Source organism: Larimichthys crocea, chromosome III, assembly GCF_000972845.2.
Source record: "Larimichthys crocea isolate SSNF chromosome III, L_crocea_2.0, whole genome shotgun sequence".
NCBI classification, from domain to species: Eukaryota; Metazoa; Chordata; class Actinopteri; family Sciaenidae; genus Larimichthys; species Larimichthys crocea.
The window spans coordinates 40777766-40802360 of NC_040013.1; the positions used below are offsets into that span (position 1 = coordinate 40777766).

Below are 24595 nucleotides of genomic sequence, written 5' to 3' on the forward strand. Positions count from 1 at the left end.
GAGGCAATTTCAAAACCGGATACACAACAGCTCCGTTTAGAAATTAAAATAACGTCTTAACCGCCACACGAAGTCCAGCCAGACGCTTTTATCGCTAATCTGGATAAAATCGAGAAAACAAACTGACTTTTAATAGAGATGGAGGAAGGAGAAGCCGTATCGACACTTTCCAGAAAAGGTTAGCGAGCTTGCTAAATTGTACTTAGCTGAATTAATTAGCGTTAGCTGCCGTTTGTTAGCCTAACCGTAGTGAATGGCTAACCTTAAAGCTACGTGTAACAGCGAGGAGACGAAATCATGTCCAGATAAATAAATTTAATAAATAATAAATAACAAACATCCAAACAAACATTATAGATTAATGCTGAATACACACAATCTTTGAAAGAACATATGGAGTTATGTGGTAATCATTATGTGTAAACAAAGCTAAATTATTATTAATATTTTAAGTAGCCTCATGTTGCTTTGATAACAGATTTGCACACTCGTGTGTAGTCACAACAAAACATGAAATGATATGATGAAGCTGGCTCTCAGGAGTGGGTTTGCACCAAATCAGGCCATGAAGGTTCACCCAGTCTCCTCCAAACAGTTCATGTTTAGATGATGTAACTCTTGGGTCTCTGTGAATAATATTATAAAGAGTACGGTCTAGACCTGCTCTGTATGAAATGAGATAAGTGAACTCTTGTTCTTTTTTCATGGGGCAGAGCCAGTTTCATCACATCATCTATGTTCAAAACTTGCTCTGTCAGGCCTGAATATTTAACATAATTTGACACAATAAAAGACAGGCGAGTTGTCTTTCTGTACAAATAAACAACAGCACTGTGCAGTTACCAGAGGAAGTAAGTGCTAAATTGGCAGCATTCAAATAGGACTGCAAATAAGTTACTTCTAGTCATTTTCACAAATTTGGAATTTCTAAAAAAAAAAAAGTGTAAGTTATTCACCAACCCACAGCCAGATGTCAGTATGTTTCTGTGGGACTGTCTACTCAGTTAAGACATTTGAGAAGTCAGCTACATCCACAAGAGGTCTCATTGAGGCTTAAGGTGACTCAGCTGCTGCCACAGTGGTAAACAGAAAGTTGAAACATAAAATATTCACCTCTCTATTCTGTTCCTCAGTATAAACACAACATCCAGGGAAATAAATAATAAAAAGTAAAAACTGATGATGATTTTTATTACTGATTTAATCTGTTTTCTTTTATTTAGGCTATAAAATATCATAAACATAGAACAGAACATTTCCATCTGTTTCACTAAGCCCAAGCTGACACACTCAAATGTCTTGTTTTTTGTTTCCAAAGAACACTATTAATAATGATGATGGATTATCAAAATAGTTTAAGTAATACTATATTAATGCTAATATTTGCAGCTGTAGTTGTAAATGATGTCAAGCTTTTTTTTCCCCAAATCTTTTAATGTAAGTCTGACACATTAGTCAAGCGCTACACTGTCTGGCTGGGTAATATGCCTTAAAGTAGAAATCATTTCAGTTTAGGCAATCTCTAAAAGTTTGACTGAATGATGAATTTATGTTCATTACTATATTGCTATAAATGGATCATTCACGGGACTATTACTGAATTTCAATTTCATTTCCTGTCACAGAACTGCGCAAGCAGAAGCTGATGGAATACCTGGCAGCCAAAGGAAAGATGAAACAGCCAAACTCAAGGTAAAAATGATGAACAATGTGCAACTGTGTTTTAAATGTTTTTGTTTATTAATATCTAAGGTAAATGCAACAAAACATTTCTTCTCAGGCCATACCTCCGTGATGACTGTCAGGTTAAAAATCCTGTGAAATCTGCACCAAAGGTTGGTGAAATGAAAAAACACTTGCACCTTTGTGCAATACTGAGTTGGCCTGATTATTAGACTGAATGCTGCTATTCAATACAGAACAAAGGTAACACGTGACAATGTTTTTGTTTTCATAGATTGTTACTGGAAAAGAAAACAAGGTGCCAGCTGATAGAATCAGCTCTGACCACAGAAAGGTTCCCACTCTGGTTGCTCAATCCACAATACACCTTACCAGAAGAGTGTTTGCCACCAACAAAATCCTGACCGGAAAGCAGAATGGCAATCGTCCATCTGCAGTAAATGGTGCAACACAGCCTGTTCCCACGGAAACGTACACCGCCGCATCCTCCAAATCCAATCTGACTGCAGCCAGCCAGCTGAAAACACAGCCAAACACAAAGAGAGGCTTTTCACATGCACCTTCAACTACAAAATCAGACACCAGATTCAGCAGTAGATCTCATGCTGCCTTGTCATATCCGCAGACAGTTAGTTATAGGATGAGTCTTGGCCCTATTGTTAAAACAAAAACAGGACTTGTCCCTGCAGTGACCCAGCCAATGAACAGTCAGAGTCAAAAGTTAACACAACCCTCTGCCCTCGTTGCCGATGCTACCACCGCTAGTTCTGTTTCTAACAAGATGCGATCCAACACTTCATCAGTCTCTGTTTCCAAGAGGTCTGCTATGGCTCCGAGGAAAACATTACCTACCACTGCTCTAAACAACCCTGTTAAAGAGAGAACAACTGTTTTGCTGACTGCAAAAGTTGTTACTAAAGACTCCAAACCACTTTCAGCTAAACACCCTCTGACATCTTGTAAGAGTCAACTATCAAATAGATTGAGCAGCTTGAAATCAACTCCCAGCTCCTCCCGGTGCACAGCAGCACCCATTAAGCCAGAGGGGAAAGTAGTGATGTCAAAAACCATTAGATCAGCTTGGCAGCCCATGGACAGGACTACAAAGATAAGATCTCAGGGTGAAAGAGAGAAAAATGGCCGTTCCAAAGTTGCCCCCAGAACATCCTTGGCACCAGCGAGCAGGTGCAGTTCCAGCATGGCCGGCGGGGTTATACAAGCTGATGTTGTGGCTGGGGGAGGGAAAATCAAGTCAAGTAAAGAGACAGGCCGCAAGAAGGTAATAAATTCAGCAAATGCTGCACCACCCCAAACCGATATAAAAAGAACAGTGATGTCACAGACAGTGCCACGGGATGCCAGGATCGTCAGCCATAGAAGCCACGCCACAGACATGAAGACACCAAGGGTCCCAGTCAGCATAATTTCTCGGAACGAGGGAAAGAAAGCTACAGCTGTTCAGGAAGAAAGAATGTAAGTAGACGACAGCCACATGTAAATGTATAGCATGGAGCTATGACATGATACCACCGAATAAGCACATCTTTAGCTTCCACTGTGGTTGAACACATGCATTTAAATGCCACGTTTTAATTAGGTCAAAGGGTGACAACAGGGAAATATTTGGCTGTTGGCAATGATTAAATCTGGGTGGACACGGATTGGTTTCACCCACATCTTACACACAAGTGTACTTTCATAGGTGGCTTCCTGTGATTTTATCAAAATGACTCAAAACTCAGGTATAAGTTTTCTTAACAGATAAGAGGGTGTCACTGTCAAACATACTGCAAGTCAATAGCCCCATGACCTTGATGAGAAGATGCGATTAGAGATAATAGATTACTGTTAAACAGAGAAATGATTACTTATAATTGTGCCATCTGCTCTATTATTTGATCTCAAGGAGGAAACTACAGGAATGGCGTGAAGCCAAGGGTATATCGTACAAGCGTCCTCCAATGCCAGTGAAACCTCAAGTCAGACGCACTGTGGCTGTGCCCCAACCTTTTTGGGCCACCATGAATGAGGAAGACGAGGCCCAGTCCCTCATTTGTGCCGTGGACAGATCCCTGGCTGACTGCATCAAATTGCTTGGAGAAGTATGTCATTAAGAGAAGTTGTTTTTTCATCTAGTTCTTTTCTTGGTCTGATCACCTTCACTGGATATTACACTTTACTGGAAGTTATGTGCTGGAAATATATCTGTTGATATACACTATCCATTTACAAGGTCTTTCCCGGCCAACATTCATAGCACAAAAATAGATATGGCAGGTCTCAAATGTGTTTCAGTCACCTGATAAACACTTCTGATGCCATCTGTGTGTGGTGTGTTTGCCTGCCTTGCACTGACAGGGTTGCCCTCCAGACCAGGTAAGGGAGGTTCTCTCACGGCTGCCAGCGGTGTCCCAGAAGTTTGCCAAATACTGGATCTGCCAGGCCCGACTGAAAGAGCAAGAGGGCAACCTGGACGTACTGCCCATGTTCGAAGAGGCCGTCAGTGTTGTGTTGGAGGTCTGACATCAGTAATATTTAAACTTTAGAATGTGTTTACAAAAAGGTTTCTACAGTTTTGAAGCAGGTTAAATCAGAGATGGTTCTCTCTCCCACTTTTTCTATGAATCTCTGGATTAGGTATAGCATGTAAAAAAACAAAACCATTTTTGACCTTAAATATACAATGTCCTTGTGCATTTGTCTTTATTTGACTAAAGATTTCTCTGTCTGCCTTTTAGCTTCCAGTGATATCTCCCTCACTGCAAACGACACAAGCACAACGCTTTATGCACATGGTTTGATCAATATGATAACGCCATCTGGTGACTTTTGGTGACTCCCAATGACATCACTGGGAGGGAGGGAGGGAGAGAGAAGCCTGACTTTAAAGGGTAGTAGGAGGAAAGAGTGTGAGAGAAATAGACACATGTGTATGACTTGATAAAGTTTTTATTTTGGATTTTCCATAGCAATAACAATAATAGCAATAAGGAACAGCTGACAATAGCAAAATAAAAACAATTACTACAGCAACTAGAAAACAGAAAAAGCAGAACAGTAAGTAGTAGGAACTGATGGATCACAGATCAAAAGTCGGATTTACTGTTTGACAATTATGAAGTTGCGATGTCCTGTTAACCCTCCGTCCCTCTATTTCATTCTATAGCCAGTAGACGAGCTGCGCACGGTGGTGTTTGAGATTCTGAAGAAAAAGGACGAGATCCAAGGTAGTCGGCTTACACCTTACATCGTCCTGTTGGTTGGTTTTTATAGCAGTGCTACAGCTTAGCATATCTGCCCTGTGAATGAGCAGCAGGATACTGTTATATAGGCATTCATCTACAATGAAGGAGGCAAATCAAACCTTCAATTACTGTAATGTATTATTATTATTGCTCTGAAGATTATGGATGCTCTGTGAATATTGTGTTTACAGCTTCTTCCACTAAAGTTCCTTTTAAATGACTTCAACTCTGTTTTTCTTTCTCATTTTTCTGAAGAAAATGAGAAAGAGGAGGACCAGATTCAAACAGCTAAAAGTACTCCTGGGAGTATCAACAGCCCAATGATGACTCCTAAACCTGTCAGGGCCTTCATATGTGGGGAGAAAGGAGACACATCTGTAGTAAAGTACAAGATCACAGCTACTCCTGGGTATGTTTTTGTTATTGTCGTCTGCATTCATTTTACTGGATTTTAGCATTTAGATACCTCGTCTCTCGTCCAAAGTCAGCTGGCATAGTTTTCCGTGACCCTGCTAAGGGTAATCGGTTACAGATGGTAGATAACATTTAGACATGGATTATAACAACAGATTCAGAGCCTTCCTTTCTCTGCTTTGGTAAAGGCAGAGTCCTGAAGAGTATCCAGAGTAGGTCTGTGCCAAATGTTTTTTGTTGTGAGTCAGAATTATTTCCAGTATTTCCACCACAAGCAAAAACAAGTCTGTATGTTTATGGTGTGTCACACATTAGATAAATTCTTGAGAGAAAACAACCAGAGTAGGACAAAAGATGTTGATGGTCTTGATTTCCCCCCCAGTGGCCCTCCAAGTCAACAAAAGCAACCGACACGGATCAACGGCCAGGAGATTCGTTTCTTCACCCCGGTTAGACGCTCGGTGCGAATCGAGAGAGCCTCTCTCCGATACCCTGCGTCCCTCCAGGACCATGATCTCTGTGTAGCCTCCTATAATGACCTGATCTCCGAGGAGGACAAAGAGAGAAGTGAAGAGAAGGATGGGGAAACCAGCCCGTCTGCTGACAACACGCCGATGTATGTCTACAGACAGAACGAAGCACTTAAAGACAAGGTATTCGTCCAGCTAGTCTGCAATGACAATGTTTCGCCTTAGGCAATTACTTCATCTCCACCAGTTAAAAGAAAAAGTAAAATGTACATACTTTGGTGTTGTCAGATCAACATTTTCCAGAGAAGAAGGTGATCAGTTTTATGCTTGTAAAGATTCATTTGAGGTAATAAGCTGTTTTCTGTTGTAAGGTATTGCTTTTGGAGAACTTGTTGGATTTATCTCTTTGGTCCTTGTATAATTTTAACCCTTTGATGCTGTGTACATAGTAATGTAAAATAAATGTTTTGGGGTTTTTTTAACCTATACTGTACTCTGCACTTTTTTCATTTGGCTGACTTTTCATTTCTGTAAGCTGTCATATCACAGCGAGACAGTTTCACTAGTTTGAATCCTGATTGGGGCTTCTCGCCCAATCTCAGTTGGAATAGGCCGCTTTTCTTTTAGCACGCATCCAAAATTTTGGAAGTTTATTTTGAGTTAACGCACAGAAAACTGTTTGTGCCCTTCCACTTTATATCTGGCACACGAAGTCTAAACTGGGAAGAAGTCTAGCTTCATTAAATAAATACTGTTTACTGTGTCTATGTAACTCAGGCAGGCCGCCATGCACTGTGACCCTCTTTGCTAAGAACACATTTATTAAAAGACTGTTTATTACCAAGTTCAGTTTCAGTTTCAAGGACCGTTAAGAAGACAAGAAGTCTCACGACATACAGTATTTAAAGCTTATTTCTTATGAATCTAACTCATCTGAGTATGTGACACCATAATTTCGTCATACTGGAAAGCCTCCCTGCTTTGTTTGAGAACTTTCACAAACAAAAAGTGCTGATTACCAGACCAATTAGATGACACAGTCCATGACTAGTGTTTCTTACATCAGATTTTAGCTGCAAGGTTTTGTTTAAAAATTTGACTTCATTACTTTTGTAAATTATGCAACTTCATTCTCGGAAAATGGGAATTTATTAAATCTTAATTCACTAAGCACCTACTCACCCTTACTCGTACCTTTATCTCTCCCTCACAGTTTGCTGTATTTCTCTGAGAATACACTTAGTAATACACTTAGTAATACACTTAATACGCTTAGTTGTCCATGACTTCTTCCAAATATCAGGGAGATTGTTGAAAGAAAAGTTGAGCTTTTCAAGGATTTGAGGACCACAGTGTGTTTGCTGTACTGCAATATTCTTTGGAAATATAAGACTTTGATTTATTAGTTATAGCAGCTCATATAGAGAAGGTGGAAAAGAAATTCCTCATAAATAAGAAATATATAGAGAGAAAAAGTCAAGCTGAAAAGCGTGGGGGGGGGGGGGGGGGGGGGGAGCTCCTTTTCACATGGTGGGAGAACACTCAGTTGCTTAAGGAGCTGTTTAAGGCATGCAGGAGGTGAGAGTTGTGAAAGTTGTTGACCTCTTCTTGTCCAGACAGTTGATGAGTCTTTTCCTGTCTGGTCTTCCGCCTCCCCAGCAGATGACTACATATAATAATGCAGATGGCACAACAGTATCATAGAAGGTATGAATGCTTTCATATCTGGTTAGATGACAATAATTGTCCTGCAAACCAATAGATTCTTGCAGATATCCCCATAGCTTTATTTTAAATTACCAGGCCATTCAGTTACTAAAATACTGACCGGGTTCAGAGTAATCAGCTTTGACACCAGACCACAAGGAAACAGAAGAGTTTCTCATACGACCTCTGACCTCATTTTTGGTACTATGCCCTGGAAAAGTGCAAAACTGCTTGAAGTTAGAGACTTGCGAAATTATACTTGTATTTCTGATTGTTTTAATTACTGTGTACAGGTCTCTTGTAAAACTTGTAGACTGTTTAGATAAATAATGATGGAAAAAACTATCTGGGAAAACAGGCTTCTCATACAAGTAACCCTAGTGTTAAGACACAAGTTAAAATGTAGACTTCCCCATAATAAAGTGTTGTTGAAGTCATTCTGTTGCAAACAATGACACTGCAGTTTCTTTGAAGATGAGTTAAATGGGTTAGAGTCTGGCCACCACATGTTAGTGGCCAGGCTTTGAGGTTTTTGAAGAATCAAGAGGACAATACCATAACTGTGGCTGATTCTCTGGTTCTCTGACAGATGGGTTTAGTGATATCTACATGCTTGAACAAAAGCTTGGCATGAGAATAAAGGTTTAAATATGATAAATAAAAACACTATGGTATGGTATGTTTTTGTATGCATATACCTCTTTATGGAACTGGAAATACCTTGACATGGTGAGGTGTCTTTTTCTAAACTGTGTCTACTTCAAACTCTTCAGATTTTCCAAATGTTACCGAAGATGAAAACTATTAAAGATGAAAACTTAAGATGGACACTGTAAGGAGTGAAATTGTGAAAGTGAAATTTTTGCACCGTCTGGCATTTTATTGCCTATTAGTGCCTAACATAGTGCCACATGCCACGTACTGCCGGAAATGTCCACATTTCAAGCAAATGAAATCAGGAATAAAACCACCCATAGAAAAGCTCTCAGACAAATATTTAGGAATAAAACCACCCATAGAAAAGCTCTCAGACAAATATTTGGCAGCTCCAGCATTTCTTTTTTGCCTTAAATCAAGATTCAATAGTAATTTTTATAGGGTGGAAAAGACATGACATACTATAGTTTGTATGAGGAATGAGGAATACTTTACTCAAAATACATAAATATGTAGCTGTCTCACCCATCTACTTCTCTAACTAATGTTATTTGTATAATGTTTACTCACTGAAGTCAAGCAGCATGGTCAAAACAAGTGCATGTGCTGCTGGCATATTTTTGGGTGAGCTAAATATGAAAGAGTAAGTCTTTCACTGTTTATTCCACAGGGTGTTTATCCTTTGTTGGATGGGTTGGTTTATAAAAGGGAACATAAGAGATAGATCCAGTCCTCCAGGTATCATTACACGAGCCTATAAAGATTTAATGACAACAAGAAGAGATTATAACCTGGTATTAGGGCAAATAACTTCCTGTAACTTTAATAGCAGCTTCATAAACAGGGTTTACAAGATGCTCTACCTGACAGAAGGCCAAAACAAACAAAACAGGCAGGGGAATGAAAAGAAAGAAAGAATGAATAGCTGGTTATTGTTTGATTTCTTAAAGCTGGAGCTGTAAACATGTGTTTGAAGATTGAGTGCACTGATTGAGCAAGCCTTATCCCCTTCGGCAAGTTGTGCCAAAGGGTGCGACGATATCAGTCACTCGTCAACGTTGACTAATTATGCATTCAAAGCGACTGCCCCAATGACAGGAAGGCTTTCAGATTTATATAAAGATACGTATGTTTGAAAAGGGTTTTACTGTTCCTTCCGGAACCGCTGGCACAGTCCTGTGCCTACGTCAGCTCAGATACTTTAAGGGGTCTCCAGTCTCTGCAGCGCGCAGAGCAAAACGCGTCTCTGTCCCGAACTATCACAGGCTCGACCTTACAGCTTCACGACGCTTCATCACTTACTCGTAAGTAAAGATGCATATGGACAGTATTCATCTTCCCTGTGGACTTTAACCAGACTTTAACCCTTCCTTTCCATTGCTTCCACCTATTTGTCATTTTAATAACTTTGCCAACATGCATGCACACTCATTTTGCTGCATAACTAAAGGTTTGTAATAACTTCAGTGTACATGAAGTGAGGAATCTACTTCTCATTTTATGCTATAACAACAAGTTCGGATAATGAAAGGTTGTCCTCTCATAATACAAATACAAATCAGCCAGCGCCTGATGAAAATGTTGTTTACGCACCGTGCGCTCTTTTTCTGAGCCAAAACGGTGCGTAAAGTTACATTTATACTGGTTTGTGCAAGAAATTGAGCCTTTACTTCAGTAAATATTAAATATCCTACAAATCATATGTGCATGGACTGAAGAGCCAGCCAAAGTTTTAACTGTGTGAATGTTGGTGTTGCAGGATTATCTCTCTTATGCATGTTTCCTGTTTTATTTAGTCAGTTCTGTATCTCACATAACATAACAGGGGTCTCTCGTAATATTAATAACAATACTAATAACAACCACAACTTTGTTCGTTGTTTTTGTGGTAAAACATTTTGGTCAATGGAAATCATGTGCGTCCTTGCATTTAATTATACCCGAGTAACGACATACACTAGTATCGCAATAAATATTCTACTGGGGAGCACACTACCAAATGGTTTTACATGGTAAATGGACTTGAATTGATTTATGCAGCACTTCTCTGGTCCACTGACTACTCAAAGTGCTTATTCACACACACACACACACAGGGTCGCCCAGGGCGCAAATGTGGCCAGGACCGGCGCTGCACACGCACACACACACACACACACACACACACACACACACACACGCACATTCATACACTAATGGAATCATGATGTTTTATAGCTCCGCACAACTAGAACTAGAATATTGTATTTAGTGCACTCCTTTACCCGACAGCTATAGGCATCTTCAAGATTTCACATGCAAAACACATGAAGAACTTACGATCCATCGTAAAATCGATCTCTTTTTTTCCCTTTTTTTTATGTGGCCCTGATACTCCGTCGTAAGAAAGAAATCAAGGCATGCACAATGTTCTTTTGGAAAACTGGAGTTCATGAAGCTCCTCCTACACTGCACACTGCGACTTGATGACTTCTTAAAAGTTGTTTTTTCCTCTCATTTCCAGATCACCTAAAGAAGAAAACATGGCTGTGGTGAAAGATAAGGATGGTAAATTTTTGACTGTTGAGGATACTCCTGATGGCTTGAAGATGTGTGCTGTTGAGCAACAAAATGAAGAAAATGGTACGACTGTTTTTCTATCTATCAAATGTTTCTTTTTGTGAAGATCAGACTAATTTGATGTCCCACTGGTCTATGCATTACAATACAAACTGATAGTACATAGTAAATATGTTGTTGTCTTGCTTCCATATTTAGCACCCTGTGTGCAGATAAAGAGGCGTGAAAGAAACAACACGAACGAAGTTGCTTTCATATTCAAGTATAAAGATACACACTATTTCCCAAAGGTGGATGGAAAAAAACTGAAGGTAAATGTGAATATCTACAGTATATATAAATAACAGTATAATATATAACGCATAATCTTATATATATATATATATATATATATATCTTATATATATATATATATATTGGAAGCCATGCCTAAGCATTGTGTTTTGTGTGTTCACAGCTGGAGAAGGCTGCTGGTTCTACCGTCTCCTCAGGTGGTCAGAGTGCTTGGTTTCAAAAGGTAAACCAAGGACACGGTGAACATTACAGCCTGCGGTCTGTGGCTGCACCTTTATTATACCTCTCCAGACGTCTAAGTTCTAAGCGAAAGAGTTTCATCCTCACTGACAAATCTCAGGAGTGTGTTCTGATCACCGATAAAAATAAGTACTAGAGGTATGTTTGAATTTTTCAAAAGTTATTTCGTATTATACTTTTTTTATTTATTTATTTTTATTTTTTATACTTTATGTTACTTGATACAGAAAAAAACACTCTAGACTGCACATTTTGATGGTCCCAGCTGACATGCCTGTGGTTGCCAACACACTGTTGAGCTTTGTTTTGCTGGCTGTAGATCATAGCAATACTAAATTATTTAGCTTAACTAAACTGTTTAACTGACACCATACATGGCTTGTCTGACAACTAATGAATACACATTACACTTAATGAACACTGGATAACTGAAAACTTTGACCTACTTATTGTATTGGAAAAGGGGTCAAGGGATCACCAAAGTCAGTAGAATTCATCGCGTGGGCGTGATGGATATTTGTACAAAATGTCATGTCAGTCCATCAAATAGTAAGATAGAGATTATGCTGAACCATTGCTTATTAATCTCAATTTGTGGTTCACTATAATGAATCTATTTTTTCAGAAACTAACCCTAACCCTGCTTCTGTGTGGTTTTTTTGTTTTTTTTTCCTCAGGTGGTTACATAACTGAAAAAATCCCCTCCTTCCTTTTCTCCTCTGGATCAAGCAGTCACCGAAGTTATTTAGGTCAATTCTCTTTCTTGGGTGGATAAGTGTTTTCCTGTTAAACTTCTTTATAAACAAATGGGTATGCAATGGCTTGCAATTAGTTGGGGGCACATCAAGTTTATAGCTCTTTCCTCCCTTTTAATGTGAATGTGTTTCTGCAGATGCTTTCGATATACTGGTATCGACATTTGGAAAGACTAATCCTTGTGAAACATTTGTATGACTAATGTACGTGCATATGCTGTGAAGCTTATTGGAATGTTTTTTGTTGTTTTTTTTACAAAGAGTTTCTTAACCTCTTTACTAGATCTCCAGACCAAGCCTGAGGCAGTTTGGGGTTATTACCACAACAATATTCACAATCCAATACAGTGACTCTCTGCCAGTAATTCTAACACAGCTTGAAGAAATTATAATAATCACATAAAATATACTAATATATTATGAACATACTAACTAATTAACTGTGAATATAAGCACATTTTCTAACAGTTGGATATTCTGAATTGTATTCTGCTGGTTTGGCAGAGAAGTTATTGTAAAGGGATGTTAAGGGATGTTTATTTTGTAAATAAATTTTATATACTACAAGGAACTGTATGTGTGGTGACATTTTTTCAACATCAAAAACAAAATTTTGCTATAAATGTTAATTGCAAAATCTATCACTTTAATTTTCCCTCACCGGATTGTCTTTGTAATATAAACCTGAGCTTCTGTCCTCTAAGTAAGGTGATCTGTGAGTGAGTGCTAAAACTCTTCTTGATATTTCTTGAGATTTCATCAGTAGCTCACTTATTTATGTGCCATTACAAGCATGCCTACGAAAGAGGCATCATTGCAATGGTTTTTATAATAAAATGATACTATATTATACATTATATTCACCTTCTAAATATCATTAAATAATCCAGAGAACCCAAAGAAATCTTTGCATGACCTTTGATCCCTCAAACAGCACTAGATCACAAAATGACATGACTGACATGTCGGCTCTAGAACCCTTCAGAAAATTGTTGTTGATTAACACAGTTTGCCTCTACATCTAGAAATGCAAGGGTGAAGACAATTGTGGAAAAGTCTGCTGACACAGTGTCCTCCGGGCTTACATTTTACAAAGCATCCCAACTTTAAGAAATATGGTTTGTACATATACAGTTCTACCTTGCATTAAATATATAATACATCATATAATATTTTACTTTGTTATTACCTTCATAACTGTGTACAGATTTGAGCCACAATTGTTGTTCTAATGGCTACAGTCTTGTATGGTAACCTGTAAAACTCTCATGGGAGGACTAGAAATTTTCATGAACATGGGAGGACAGACTAATGCAGATAAGGATTATGTTTTCTCTTTCTAGCTTTACTGAGTCTGCCTCAATAAATGGTACATTGTTAGATATCAAATGGGAGTGTTTTCCAACTCTAATAAGTGCTGCTACATAAAAAGTCCTTGTTTTGACATTTGCCTTTATTTGACTGGAATCAGACTAAAAGACAGGCTGTATTTTTATCAAAAGGCTTTAGTGTCCCACTTTAACCGCAAGAACAATAAAAATTCCAGGGTAAAGATAAATCTATTTGACGTTGAGCAAAAAGGCCTTTGGCCTCTCCCTGTTTATGGTTAAACAAATCATTGCCAAATAATTTTCTAAACAGGTGCAAAGATGAGCTGGCAGCCGCTCCACACCTCAGGGCTTATCTGCAGCTGCACCTGTTGCCTCACCTTCATAACAGGTAACATCTCCTTAAAAGGAGTTTCCACACCAACACGTGGGCCAAATTAGAACAAATACAGGAAACAAGATGTTTTATAAGTGTTGGGAGCCAGCCATTAACTGTGTGAATGTTGGTGTTGCAGGATTATCTCTCTTATGCATGTTTCCTGTTTCGTCTTGTCAGTTCTGTATCTCACATAACGTAACAGGGGTCACTCATAATATTTATGACAATAATACTAATAATAATCACACCTTTGTTATGTGTTACCTCGTGTTTTTTGGGTAAAACATTTTGGTTATGTGCGTCCTTGCATTTAATTATACCTAAGCGGTTATTAGGAAAACGACATACACTAGTATCGCAATAAATATTCTACTGGGGAGCACACTTCCAAATGGTTTTACATGGTAAATGGACTTGAATGGATTTATGCAGCACTTCTCTGGTCCACTGATCGTGCATGAAACCATCTATTCAACAGGAAAGGTTTTGTCTTTTTATCTTGCAAGAGGAATAGTTGCACAAGAAAGTCTGCAGAAAATGCTCAGGGTGGGGCAGTCCCGCGCTGTTTCTTATACACTTCTAGGAGTATTTCTCATTAGTATGATTTACTTATCAAACCTCACTAACAAGCTCTGCTGGACCATGTGAACCAAGGCCAAGTTTATACATCCAACAACTAAACTTGCATAAGTGAGAGAAATATTTTTAAGTGAATGGTACTGAGTAAAACCAAACAAGACTATAAGGCACACTGTTTTATACATAAAAACTCTTAGAATATTACTGAGATCAAAAATGGCTATAAAAAAACACACAATCAAGTAATATATATTTTTCATTACACACTGTTACATAACCCAACAGGCACATACCAGTCACAGATTAGAATAACAAGCTGTCAGACACTTGGCTGAGACATGAGCCAGAGAACTACTGTTCCCTGAGAGTCTCTGCTGAGATGGATGCACTGGTAGGTTCATTGGGACCAGGAAAAATGCCACACTATTTATATAGGGTGTTTATCCTTTTTGATTCCCAGCTCCACCAGTGTCCCTGGGAAAGACAGTAAGATAATTTGCTCCAAGTTAGACATTCGTCATATCTCACTGCCATTGTATCTCCTCATTTCAAGTCTTCTATTTGATATTTCAGTCAAGCTTGAACCCGAAGCCATTCTGGTCTGCCATCTTGCTGGCCATCACAAAGCTCATTTTGGCTCTGAGGTGTGAGGAGCAAGGATACATGAGAGCAAGATTCATGGAAGTGTTTCACCAGCCAACACAGCTCTTTATTGGACATCAGTTACTGATGCAACAAGAAAAACATGAATGGTAACAGCAGTGTACAGAGACTATACATTTACAGTGTCTGCTCAGGCATAAGGCGTGTTTGCATCTATGATAACTCTGTGTTCATCTTTCTCCTTTTCTGTCGGTGTCACTCATTTCAACCCACAGCATATTCTTGAATTAAGTTTGCTTGTTAAAAAGTTATGTAAGAAGTAAGAATGCAAGTCAGACTGCATTCCCCAGCAGACTAGAGTTGCTTTTACCGGTATAGTATGCCACATGTCTTTTGGAGAACACTTAGAACAGGTTGAAGTATTTCCTGCAGGAAGCCTCCACCCACAACACAGTTGTAAAGATTAAAGATACTTGTACTGCACACAGTACATTACAAAAAGTATGAAGCATACAGTATCTTGCCTTCATTTTTGCTTGCAAAATAATTTAAATAATTTAAAGAAAAGGGGGTGATTTGAATACTTATCTAAAGTAAAAGTTTACAAAGCTAGCCTGCAAGTTCCGGGAGTCTCAGGACTCCTGTGGTAGCTAGGATGCTCTGTAGCCTTAACAGGGAAGAGAAGTTGGAAGAGTTACCTTTCCATTTTAGAGTTGTAGAAATCTTGAATGTTTTTGGGTGATGCTCTAACCCCTATGTCTAACCATCACAATGGCCCTTGTCAAAGTCTCAGTTTTAATTTTAAAGTATAGTAACAAAGCAAACAGGACAAAAAAATGTAAAAGCTTAATTTAAATTGTTATTAACATACTTATAAATGAGTGCATGGTTCTGGTTTGACTCCAGCCCACTACAGCACTTACCCACCCCCCAGAGACAATAAAAATGCTAGATCTCCTCTATGTTAATGCCATAGATGCATATGACGCTACAGCCATTCTCCCTCTCGGCAAGTCAGACCACAACTTGGTCATGATGACTCCTAGGTATGTTCCTCTTGTGAAAAGGCAGCCAGGACGGTGAGGAGGTGGACACAGGGGGCCGCTGAGGCACTGCAGAACTGCTTTGAGTCGACTGACTAGGATGCACTCTGTGAGCCACATGGGGAGGATATTGATAAAATGACTGACTGCATCACAGACTGCATCAGATTCTGTGAGGACACCATCATGCCAGCCCGGACCGTGCACTGCTTCTCCAACAATAAACCCTGGATTACCAGTGACCTGAAGGCACTTCTGAACAAGAAGAAGATGGCTTTCAGGTCTGGAGACAGAGAGGAGCAGCGGAGAGTGAAGCATGAACCCCGGGAGACACTGAGGAAATGCAAGGACAACTACAGGAGGGCAAACTCCAGCAGAACAGTATGAGGGATGTGTGGACAGGGATTAAGCACATCACAGGGATGAAGGGGAAAGACAGGCAGACATCATGGAGCCTGGATAGATCAAACCAGCTTAACCAATTTTTCAACAGGTTTAGCTCACCTCCTGCCACCCCTCTGACACCTCTAGCCCCCCATACACCCTCACTGTTCTGAGTGGTATGACCCACCCCCCAGCATACTCCTGTACAGCACCTCTCCATCTGTCCCCTCTCCCTCTTCTTATCTTTTTCCTCCACAGATGATATCTGCAACAACCCCCGCCCAACGGTGACTACAGGCCAGGTAAAGAGGCAGCTGGAACGACTACATCAGCGCAAGGCTGCGGGCCCTGATGGCATCACACCCAGGATCCCAAAGACCTGCACCAGTCAGCTGTCTCTGGTACTGGGACATCTGTGCAACCTGAGTCTGAGTCCGGAGAAAGTCCCGTTGCTGTAGAAGATGTCGTGCATGGTTCCAGTTCCCAAGAAGTTGAGGCCATCTGCCCCGGCAGACTAGAGACCAGTCGCCCTCACATCTCATGTGATGAAGGTCCTGGAGAGACTGGTCCTAGCCCACCTAAGGCCACAGGTGAGGACGTTTGTTGCTGCTGGTGCCACTTTCTTTGCTGCTGTGTGTTAGGGCAGGAGCATCAGAGCCAGTGACACTAACAGACTGGATAAAATCATCACGAAGGCTGGCTCTGCACTTGGTCTCAGGTTGAAGTCGTTTGAGACCATGGTGGCGAGGAGGACGCTGAATAAACTGTTATCCATCATTGACAATGAACAGTACCCTCTCCATCACACAGTGGTCAGACAGCGGAGCACCTTCTCCCACAGGCTGTTCCAGCTCCGCTGTCGAAGGCATAGATACAGGAAATCTTTCCTGCCACATCACATTATACAATAAAAGCTAAAATCACTAGTCATTATTTACAGTCTTCACATGCATTTTACACACTTTGTCCATTGCACAATATACTGCCCATTTTTACATTTAAATACTGCACACTATTATATATTTTATTTATTTGTATACTTGAATTTTATATTTTGTATTACTACTTTTATTTTAATATGTCTCATCTTATATTTTATATTTATATTACGTAATATGCCTAGGTTGTTTTCTTATTTACTTAGGTTGTTCTTTTCTATTTTATTTTTAGGTCTTTGTGGTGTATATTGTAACTATGGGTGTAATGCAATTTCCCAGTTTGGGATTAAAAAGTATTTCTAATCTAATCTAATTATAGTCCTGTCACTGTCCAATAAAAAAAAATCAATTCTGAGTGTGAGAAGGTGAAAATAAAGAAATGTGCTTAAAATAATTAATTAACAAAGATGACTGAGACTAATGAAGATGGTTTTAGTGAACTGGATGAACTGGATGTCTCATTGTGTCAGCCCTGTGATGAACTGGATGTTTATCTCCATGTGTTGGCTCTGTGATGAACCGGATGTTTGTTTCAATGTGTTGGCCCTGTGATGAACTGGGGACCTGTCCACAGTGTTCCAGGCCTCTTGACCCTGGTGATAACAAACATAGTTGCATTAGACATTGTAACACTGTCGTCTTCTTTTGAAGCTTTCAGCTTTATTTATTTATATAGCACCTTTCATACATAATTTGTAGCCCAAAGTGCTTTACAGAGCAGATTTAAAAAAGAAATAGACAAAAACAGTTCTCAAGGCATAATAAGAAAAATTAAGACCTATAGGGTAAAAAGCATAATTTAAGAACAGTTGCAGTAAAGCTAGATAAGACCTGTACAGTAAATAAGCACCAGAGATAAAAGTAACAGGGAGTGATCAGGACATAAAAACTCAGCAGTGAATGGCACCTTAGGTAAAAGCCAGGCTAAAGAGGTATGTCTTAAGTTGTTTTTTAAAAATGTCTACAGAGGTGCAGTCCCTCAGATCCATAGGCAGGCTCCAGAGATGGGGGCCACAGTAGCTAAAAGCGGCCTCACCAAACATTTTTGTGGAGGTTCTGGGGACAACTAGGAGTCCAGATGCCAAGGATCTGAGAGACCTGCTTGGTACATGCTTCTGTAGCATGTCACAAAGGTAGGTCAGTGCCAGGCCATTCAGTGATTTAAAAACCAATAAGAGAATCTTAAAATCAATTCTAAAACTAACGGGTAACCAGCGCAGGGCTTTTAAAATTGTCAGTGGCCTAGTGTTTTTTTTTTTTTTGAAGACCAGACAGAAGGGCATTACAGTAATTGAGTGTTGAAGTGATAAAAGTGTAAATTTGTTTTTCTGTGTCTGCCTTGTTGATGAATGATTTGACTTTGGTGATATTTCTAAGGTGATAGAATTATGTTTTGGTTATGTTTTTTATATGGGCCTAAAAATTGAGGTCGGAATCAAGGGTCACTCCCAAGTTTTTGACCTGATCTTTTGTCCTTAGGGCCAGGGATTGAAAATGCTGGGAGAGGTGTTCTCTCTAGTCTTTGGGCTAGAATATTATTATTTCTGTCTTTTCCTGATTAAGTTGTAGAACGTTATTCCCCATTCAGACATTTATTTCAGCTAGGCATTGTACTAAGTTGTTGATTGGGGTGAGGTCGTATGGGGATACTGCGATGTACAGTTGTCTGTCGTCTGCGTAGCTAAAGAATTCAATGTTATGACTTCTAATAATTTTGTAGAGTGGGAGCATGTAGATGTTAAACAGAAGGGGCCCTAAGATAGAACCTTGAGGGACTCCACAGGCAATAATATTTGCATCTGATGAGAAATTACCCAGTGTCACAGTGAAGTCCCGCCCAGTCAGATATGACCTGAACCAATTCAAGGCCACACCGGAGAGGCCAACCCAATTTTCAAGTCTGTTCAGTAAAATATTATGGTCAACTGTGTCAAAAGCTGCACTAAGATCAAGTAGGACCAAAACAGAGAGTTTGTTTGAGTCATTATTGATTCTAATATAATTCAGTACTTTGACCAGTGCAGTTTCTGTGCTATGGTGCTATGCTGTGCATTCTAAAAACAAACTGAAAAGTTGGGAATCTAGGTTATTTTTTTAAAGTTGTGGTTTGACTATTGTCTTCTTTAAAACCTCGGGGAAAGTGCCAGTAAATAATGAGTGATTATTTACTGGCATCAATCTGAGCAAACAAGTGCATGGTATAATTAAAGTGCTAAGTACAATCTAAAACATTAAAACACCTTGTTTGATTAATATTAGTTCTAATTCTTGAAATGTTGTTATGGAAGTAGGCAAAAATTCATTGCACTTAGTGACAGATCAGTCATCAGTGTCACTCTGGCTCCGTCCTCCAGACAGGCTCTATCGAAATCCAAGGGTTCCTCAAAAAACGCTGCAATTCTTCACCCGAGCGAATCCTCCAACTGCACTCCTGCAGGTCGTGGTCGTCCGGGGAGATTCCTCCTTTGGTTTTGTCTGAGTTTTTATCACTTTTTATTCAGTTTATCCACTTTTCTGTTTTCTCCGGTCTGACATTAAGACCGTGTCCAGAGCGTGTTTCCTCTTGCTCCTTCTAGAGGCTTCGGCGAAAAGTGAACCTGCGTCAGGTGGGATTACAGACTGTGTCTGCTCCTCCGACTGGATGACAGACCGGGACCACAACTCATCCCTTTCAAATTAAAGTTCCCCTAGTTGTTCCACATGAATAACTACAAATAGTCTTTTCTTCATAAATTTGACAGTCTTTTAACTCACATCTTCTATCTTTTTTTAGATTTGAAATTAACACATTTTTTAACTTAATTATCTGTGTTTCTAATACACAATGTAATATACCTTTTTAATGCACATGTTTTTTTTAATCTGGGTTACACCCTCCCCTCTTGAATGTATGCACGTCTCTGTGCATGGGAACTGTTGTCTGGTAACAAGTTGAGGGAAAAAGTTGGGTTGGTCTGTTCAGCTTTCAATAGCACTTCAGTAAGAGCTGTGTTCAGCCGTTGAAACAGAGAACGTGGACTGTAGGTGTTGTTTGGACAGTTTCCTCCTTTTGTCCTTTGGGGAAGGGATCTCACAGTGGATGTTTTGTCTGGGAACTTCACAGACAGTTGTGAATCTCATATTTTCTTAAAAATTCATCCTGGCTATCTTGTAACTCTCTTCCAGATGGGACTTGAGTCTTTGAACGTACTGTGAGTAAGACTTGTACTCACCATCTCTCAGAGGCAGCGCCGGTCCTGGCCACATTTGCGCCCTGGGCGAACCCCCCCCCCCCGAGGCGAACATTTTCCCGTGCGCCCTCACGGCCGCCAGTGCGCCCCTGGATGCGCCGTGCGCCCCTGGATGCGTGCGCCCCCATCGGTCTGTCCGACGCCCCCCTCTGCCTTGTCAACCCCCCGCTCCCGGGGCGCCCGCTCCGCTAACTTAATGAGCGGTATCGAAAAATGACCGCGGTTTTTTGCTTTTTCGGGCGTTCGTGCGCCCCCCACGGAGAATGCGCCCTGGGCGGCCGCCCACATTGCCCATAGCTAGGACCGGCCCTGCTCAGAGGTAATCCGAAGGCCAGATCAACAGGTAGCCTCGGTTGACGACCGAACATGAGCTCATAAGGACTGAACCCTGTTACATCATTCTTCGTACAGTTGTATGCGTGTACAAGAGGTTTCACGAAGTTCCGCCACTGTGATTTGTCTTTGTTTTCAAGTGTCCCTAACATACTCAGCAACGTTCTATTGAAACGTTTGACTGGGTTCCCTCTGGGGTGATAGGGCGTCGTACGGATTTTACGGATTCCAGCAATCTTGCAGAGCTCTTTTATCGTCCGTGACTCGAAGTCAGGTCCTTGGTCGCTACGCAACCGTTCCGGAATTCCATAATAGACCATGAAGTTGTCCCAAAGGCGCCTGGCGACGGTCTGAGCTTCCTGATTTGACGTTGGTATGGCGATGGCATACCTCGTAAAGTGATCCATTATCACCAGGATATCCTTCGTATTGCTTCTGTCGGGCTCAACGGACAAGAAATCCATACAGAGAAGCTCTAAAGGTCTGGTGGATGTTATGTTCACCAGTGGTGCTGCTTTTTCTGGTTGTGCCTTTCTGCGGATGCACCGTTCACAGGTCTTTTTTTCTTTCAACATCAGCTGCCATCTTTGGCCAGAAAAACCTGGTCCGTACCAAATCCAAGGTACGTTCAGTACCTAGATGGTGAGGTGTCTGCACATAGATGCCTTATATGGTGTCCATTTTATACATCTGGTTCACATCAACTTTCCTGCCTGTGTCCTTATTTGATACTTACACATGTTAACATCTCTCTGTTGTAAGGTGTGTGAGTGTGCACAATGCTATTGGAACTGGTCAGGCATAAAGAGTGGAAAGTTACTGAAAGCAAAATCTTCAGTAACATTAAATGTACAATGAATAAATAAGCATAATGAAAATGAATCAATGAACCAATCTATTTGGGTATTTGGTAAGCTTGTTGATCACTTCACGTTTAAATCTTGATATTGTGGTATCAAGTATTTTAATTCTATATAATGTGCTATAAATATGCATAGTGACCTGCCTCTACTGGTTGAAACCAGGCTATTGAAATTTTATTTCGCTATTAGCTTATCTGGAGGCAGATAACATATATGATGGCCAGCTCCCCTCCCCAGTGTCTCCAGTTTTACCAACTTGCCGACTTTATCTTTAGTGACTTCTCATGAGGACTTTTAATCAAACTAATTGTTATTGAATAACAATCCATTACTGAATACGTGGTCATAAGTCAAGTTGCTCTCGTTCTACAGCTACATTATATCTTTTTCAGTTAAAAACTCCTTTCTGTCTTCCTGACAGTATTCTAGAAAAGAGTAAGTACACACAGTCGTTGAGAAGGTGGACCTGAAATTCAGGAGTTTGTGGACAAAAACCATCTATTCCCAACCTCCTCATCTGACCCTACCTTTACTATCTGGCGAAACAAAGGTTTATTATATGTCAAAGACCTTTACAAAGAAAACACATTTACTGATTTTACAGAGCTCGCAGCCAGGTTTGAATTATCTCACTCTCACTTTTTTCATTTCCTTCAAGTCAGGCACTTTGTCCAAACTGCTTACCCACACTTCCCCAACCACCCGCCCGGGTCTCTGATTGACTCTTTGCTCACCCTTAATCCTGCTCAAAAGCGCTCCATCGCTGTGATTTACAATTCCATTGACTCCCTCAACCCTGACCAAACAATTCGTCTGAAGCAGACCTGGGAGCAGGAGATAGGAGTTCCAGTTTCAGACGATCAATGGGACCAAATCCTTAAGCTAGTTCACACGTCCTTTATATGTGCCAGGCACAGCTTATTACGATGTAAAGTTCTTTTCAGAGTGCACTACACAAATGTCCGATCGACGAAGATTTACCCATGCACCAGTGACAGTTGTAATAGATGTAAGCAGTCACCTGCCTATTACACATATGTTTTGGTCCTGTTTGAACCTCACTAGCTTTTGGCGCCAAATTTTTGATAGACTTGCAACAGTGCTTGAAGTGGATCTTAACCCTGAGCCTTACATGGCCCTGTTTGGCTCACCTCCACTTATAACACTTTGCATCGAAACACCGGGTACTGGCCTTTACTACTCTATTGGCCAGACGCCTCATTTTGTTTAAATGGATACAAGTTATTTCACCTTCACACAATAGCTGGCTTAGGGAGGTCCTCACCCATATCAAACTTGAGAAGGTCAGATTCTCTCTGGCGTATGTATGTAATGGTTTAATTACGTAATTATTTAACTTTTTTCTCGTCAGTGGGTGGGAAGGGTTAAGGGTTAATGATGGTTCTTAGAAGCCGTTCTGGCTCAGTTTAAGCTCACTGTTGTTATCATCACACATCATGTAGGACATCCTACTGTTATTTTCTACCTCTAAGAATTTTTGTATAGACTGTATGTGGGAATTATTGGTGTATGTGAACGAGGAGTTTGTGGGCATGGCATGTATGTAGAGGTAGATAATGTGAAGAGTAGTGAAGAAGAGGAAGAGGCATTTCTAAGAATGCAGCATAATTCTTAAAATTAAAAAGCATTACTTAAGAAAGGATTTTTTTTGGGAGGGGTTTTTCCCATTAAAAACAGTTCTAAAGAAGGGAAGCTCTTTTGCCTTCTAAGCAGATAATAGGTCTTGTGTATCCCGTAACAACCAAAACTGTAAAATATATTTTGAGAGCATTAACATGTGACATTGACATAAATCATCGGTTTTCCTTCAGTTCTGAAGAAGGGAAGCTCTTTTGCTTTCTAAGCAGGATAAATGGTTAAGCACCTTTTGTGCCATCTCTGTTGCTGAAAACTAGATTTTATCAATTGAATTGCTCTAAGAATGCTAACCATAAGTGACTTTCCTCACTGCAGGTGAAATGAACAACTGCAGTCACTTGATCTCTACTGCTAACATGTGGCATTGATGTGGCATTGCTACTCTGGCTAATCATTAGCCAGAGTAGCAATGCCGGCTGTATACCCAACAAACATTAGCCGCTAATGTTTGTTGGGTATACAGCCGTTGGGGTATCACATGGGAATTAATGCAGCCTGAAAACCTGTCACAATCCATTCCTTTTGCTGCTCTGCCAGTAATTTTTCACTCTCTTTGTACTATGCAGAACTTCCCAGCACTCTTCTTCAGCTTGATTTCAGGGTTCCAACCATGCTTGTTGGCTCCGACCCCAGCCTGTGAGTTTCCTGCAGTTATTTTGTCCGCACCTGTTTGGCATCTTGCCGGTCCGGCTTCTCTATGGAAGATTACTCATCGGCCACCTTCGGACTTTTAAAGAGACTATGTTCCTGCATAGTGCAGTCATCTGTTGCGAGAAGTATAATAAAGAACACTTAATCACAGTAAGATTGTACTGCGTTTGGATCTTCCTGATTGGTGACAGTAACCCTGGTGTTAATGTCATGGGGTGCAGAAAAAAAGGAGGTTGCCTACTGGGGGGTTTCAGCAGTGCCCAGAAGGTGAACTGGCACTTCTACAGCTACCAGTCCACCCTCCATACTTTTGGTCCATGCTGGACTTGAACTGTTCACCCTCTGGTTCCCAAGCAGAATCCCTACAAACTGAGATACTGGTAGAAACAAAATGTAAGTTCAGCTGTTGAAGTTAGTATTACAACTTTTTTTCTTTTTAGCTCTGTGGATTTTCTTTTTGTTTGTACATGCTAGCATAATTTTTCCTTTTCTAAAGAGAATTTTTTATGATATCTGAGACTTCCTCAGCATGTAGTATGGTACAGAGATTTTCCTCAAAAGCAGTTCTGTAGAAAGCATAA

At 40.2% G+C, this 24595-nt stretch overlaps 2 protein-coding genes across 2 annotated transcripts; both read left to right on the forward strand.

Annotated features, from left to right (window-relative positions):
- Positions 1-6298, forward strand: ckap2l (cytoskeleton associated protein 2-like). Its single transcript, XM_010736550.3, has 9 exons — positions 1-178; positions 1626-1692; positions 1781-1835; positions 1958-3156; positions 3590-3785; positions 4042-4200; positions 4850-4910; positions 5184-5337; positions 5725-6298. The coding sequence occupies exons 1-9, from the start codon at positions 139-141 to the stop codon at positions 6035-6037; spliced, it is 2244 nt and encodes a 747-aa protein (XP_010734852.2). The 5' UTR covers positions 1-138; the 3' UTR covers positions 6038-6298.
- Positions 6299-9289: 2991 nt separating this feature from the next.
- On the forward strand, positions 9290-12595 carry LOC104923460 (uncharacterized). The gene is made up of 5 exons (XM_019263325.2): positions 9290-9480; positions 10680-10798; positions 10934-11046; positions 11193-11407; positions 11947-12595. The coding sequence occupies exons 1-4, from the start codon at positions 9305-9307 to the stop codon at positions 11403-11405; spliced, it is 621 nt and encodes a 206-aa protein (XP_019118870.1). The 5' UTR covers positions 9290-9304; the 3' UTR covers positions 11406-11407; positions 11947-12595.
- Positions 12596-24595: the final 12000 nt, after the last annotated feature.

What these genes read in the sequence shown, in the direction of transcription:
- ckap2l (XM_010736550.3), top strand. Translation starts at nt 139, where the DNA reads ATGGAGGAAGGAGAAGCCGTATCGACACTTTCCAGAAAAG. An exon ending in ATCGACACTTTCCAGAAAAG is followed by an intron (nt 179 to 1,625) that starts GTTAGCGAGCTT and finishes TTCCTGTCACAG; the next exon opens with AACTGCGCAAGCAGAAGCTG. An exon ending in AAGATCACAGCTACTCCTGG is followed by an intron (nt 5,338 to 5,724) that starts GTATGTTTTTGT and finishes TTTCCCCCCCAG; the next exon opens with TGGCCCTCCAAGTCAACAAA.
- LOC104923460 (XM_019263325.2), top strand. Translation starts at nt 9,305, where the DNA reads ATGTTTGAAAAGGGTTTTACTGTTCCTTCCGGAACCGCTGGCACAGTC. An exon ending in CGACGCTTCATCACTTACTC is followed by an intron (nt 9,481 to 10,679) that starts GTAAGTAAAGAT and finishes TCTCATTTCCAG; the next exon opens with ATCACCTAAAGAAGAAAACA. An exon ending in TGGATGGAAAAAAACTGAAG is followed by an intron (nt 11,047 to 11,192) that starts GTAAATGTGAAT and finishes GTGTGTTCACAG; the next exon opens with CTGGAGAAGGCTGCTGGTTC.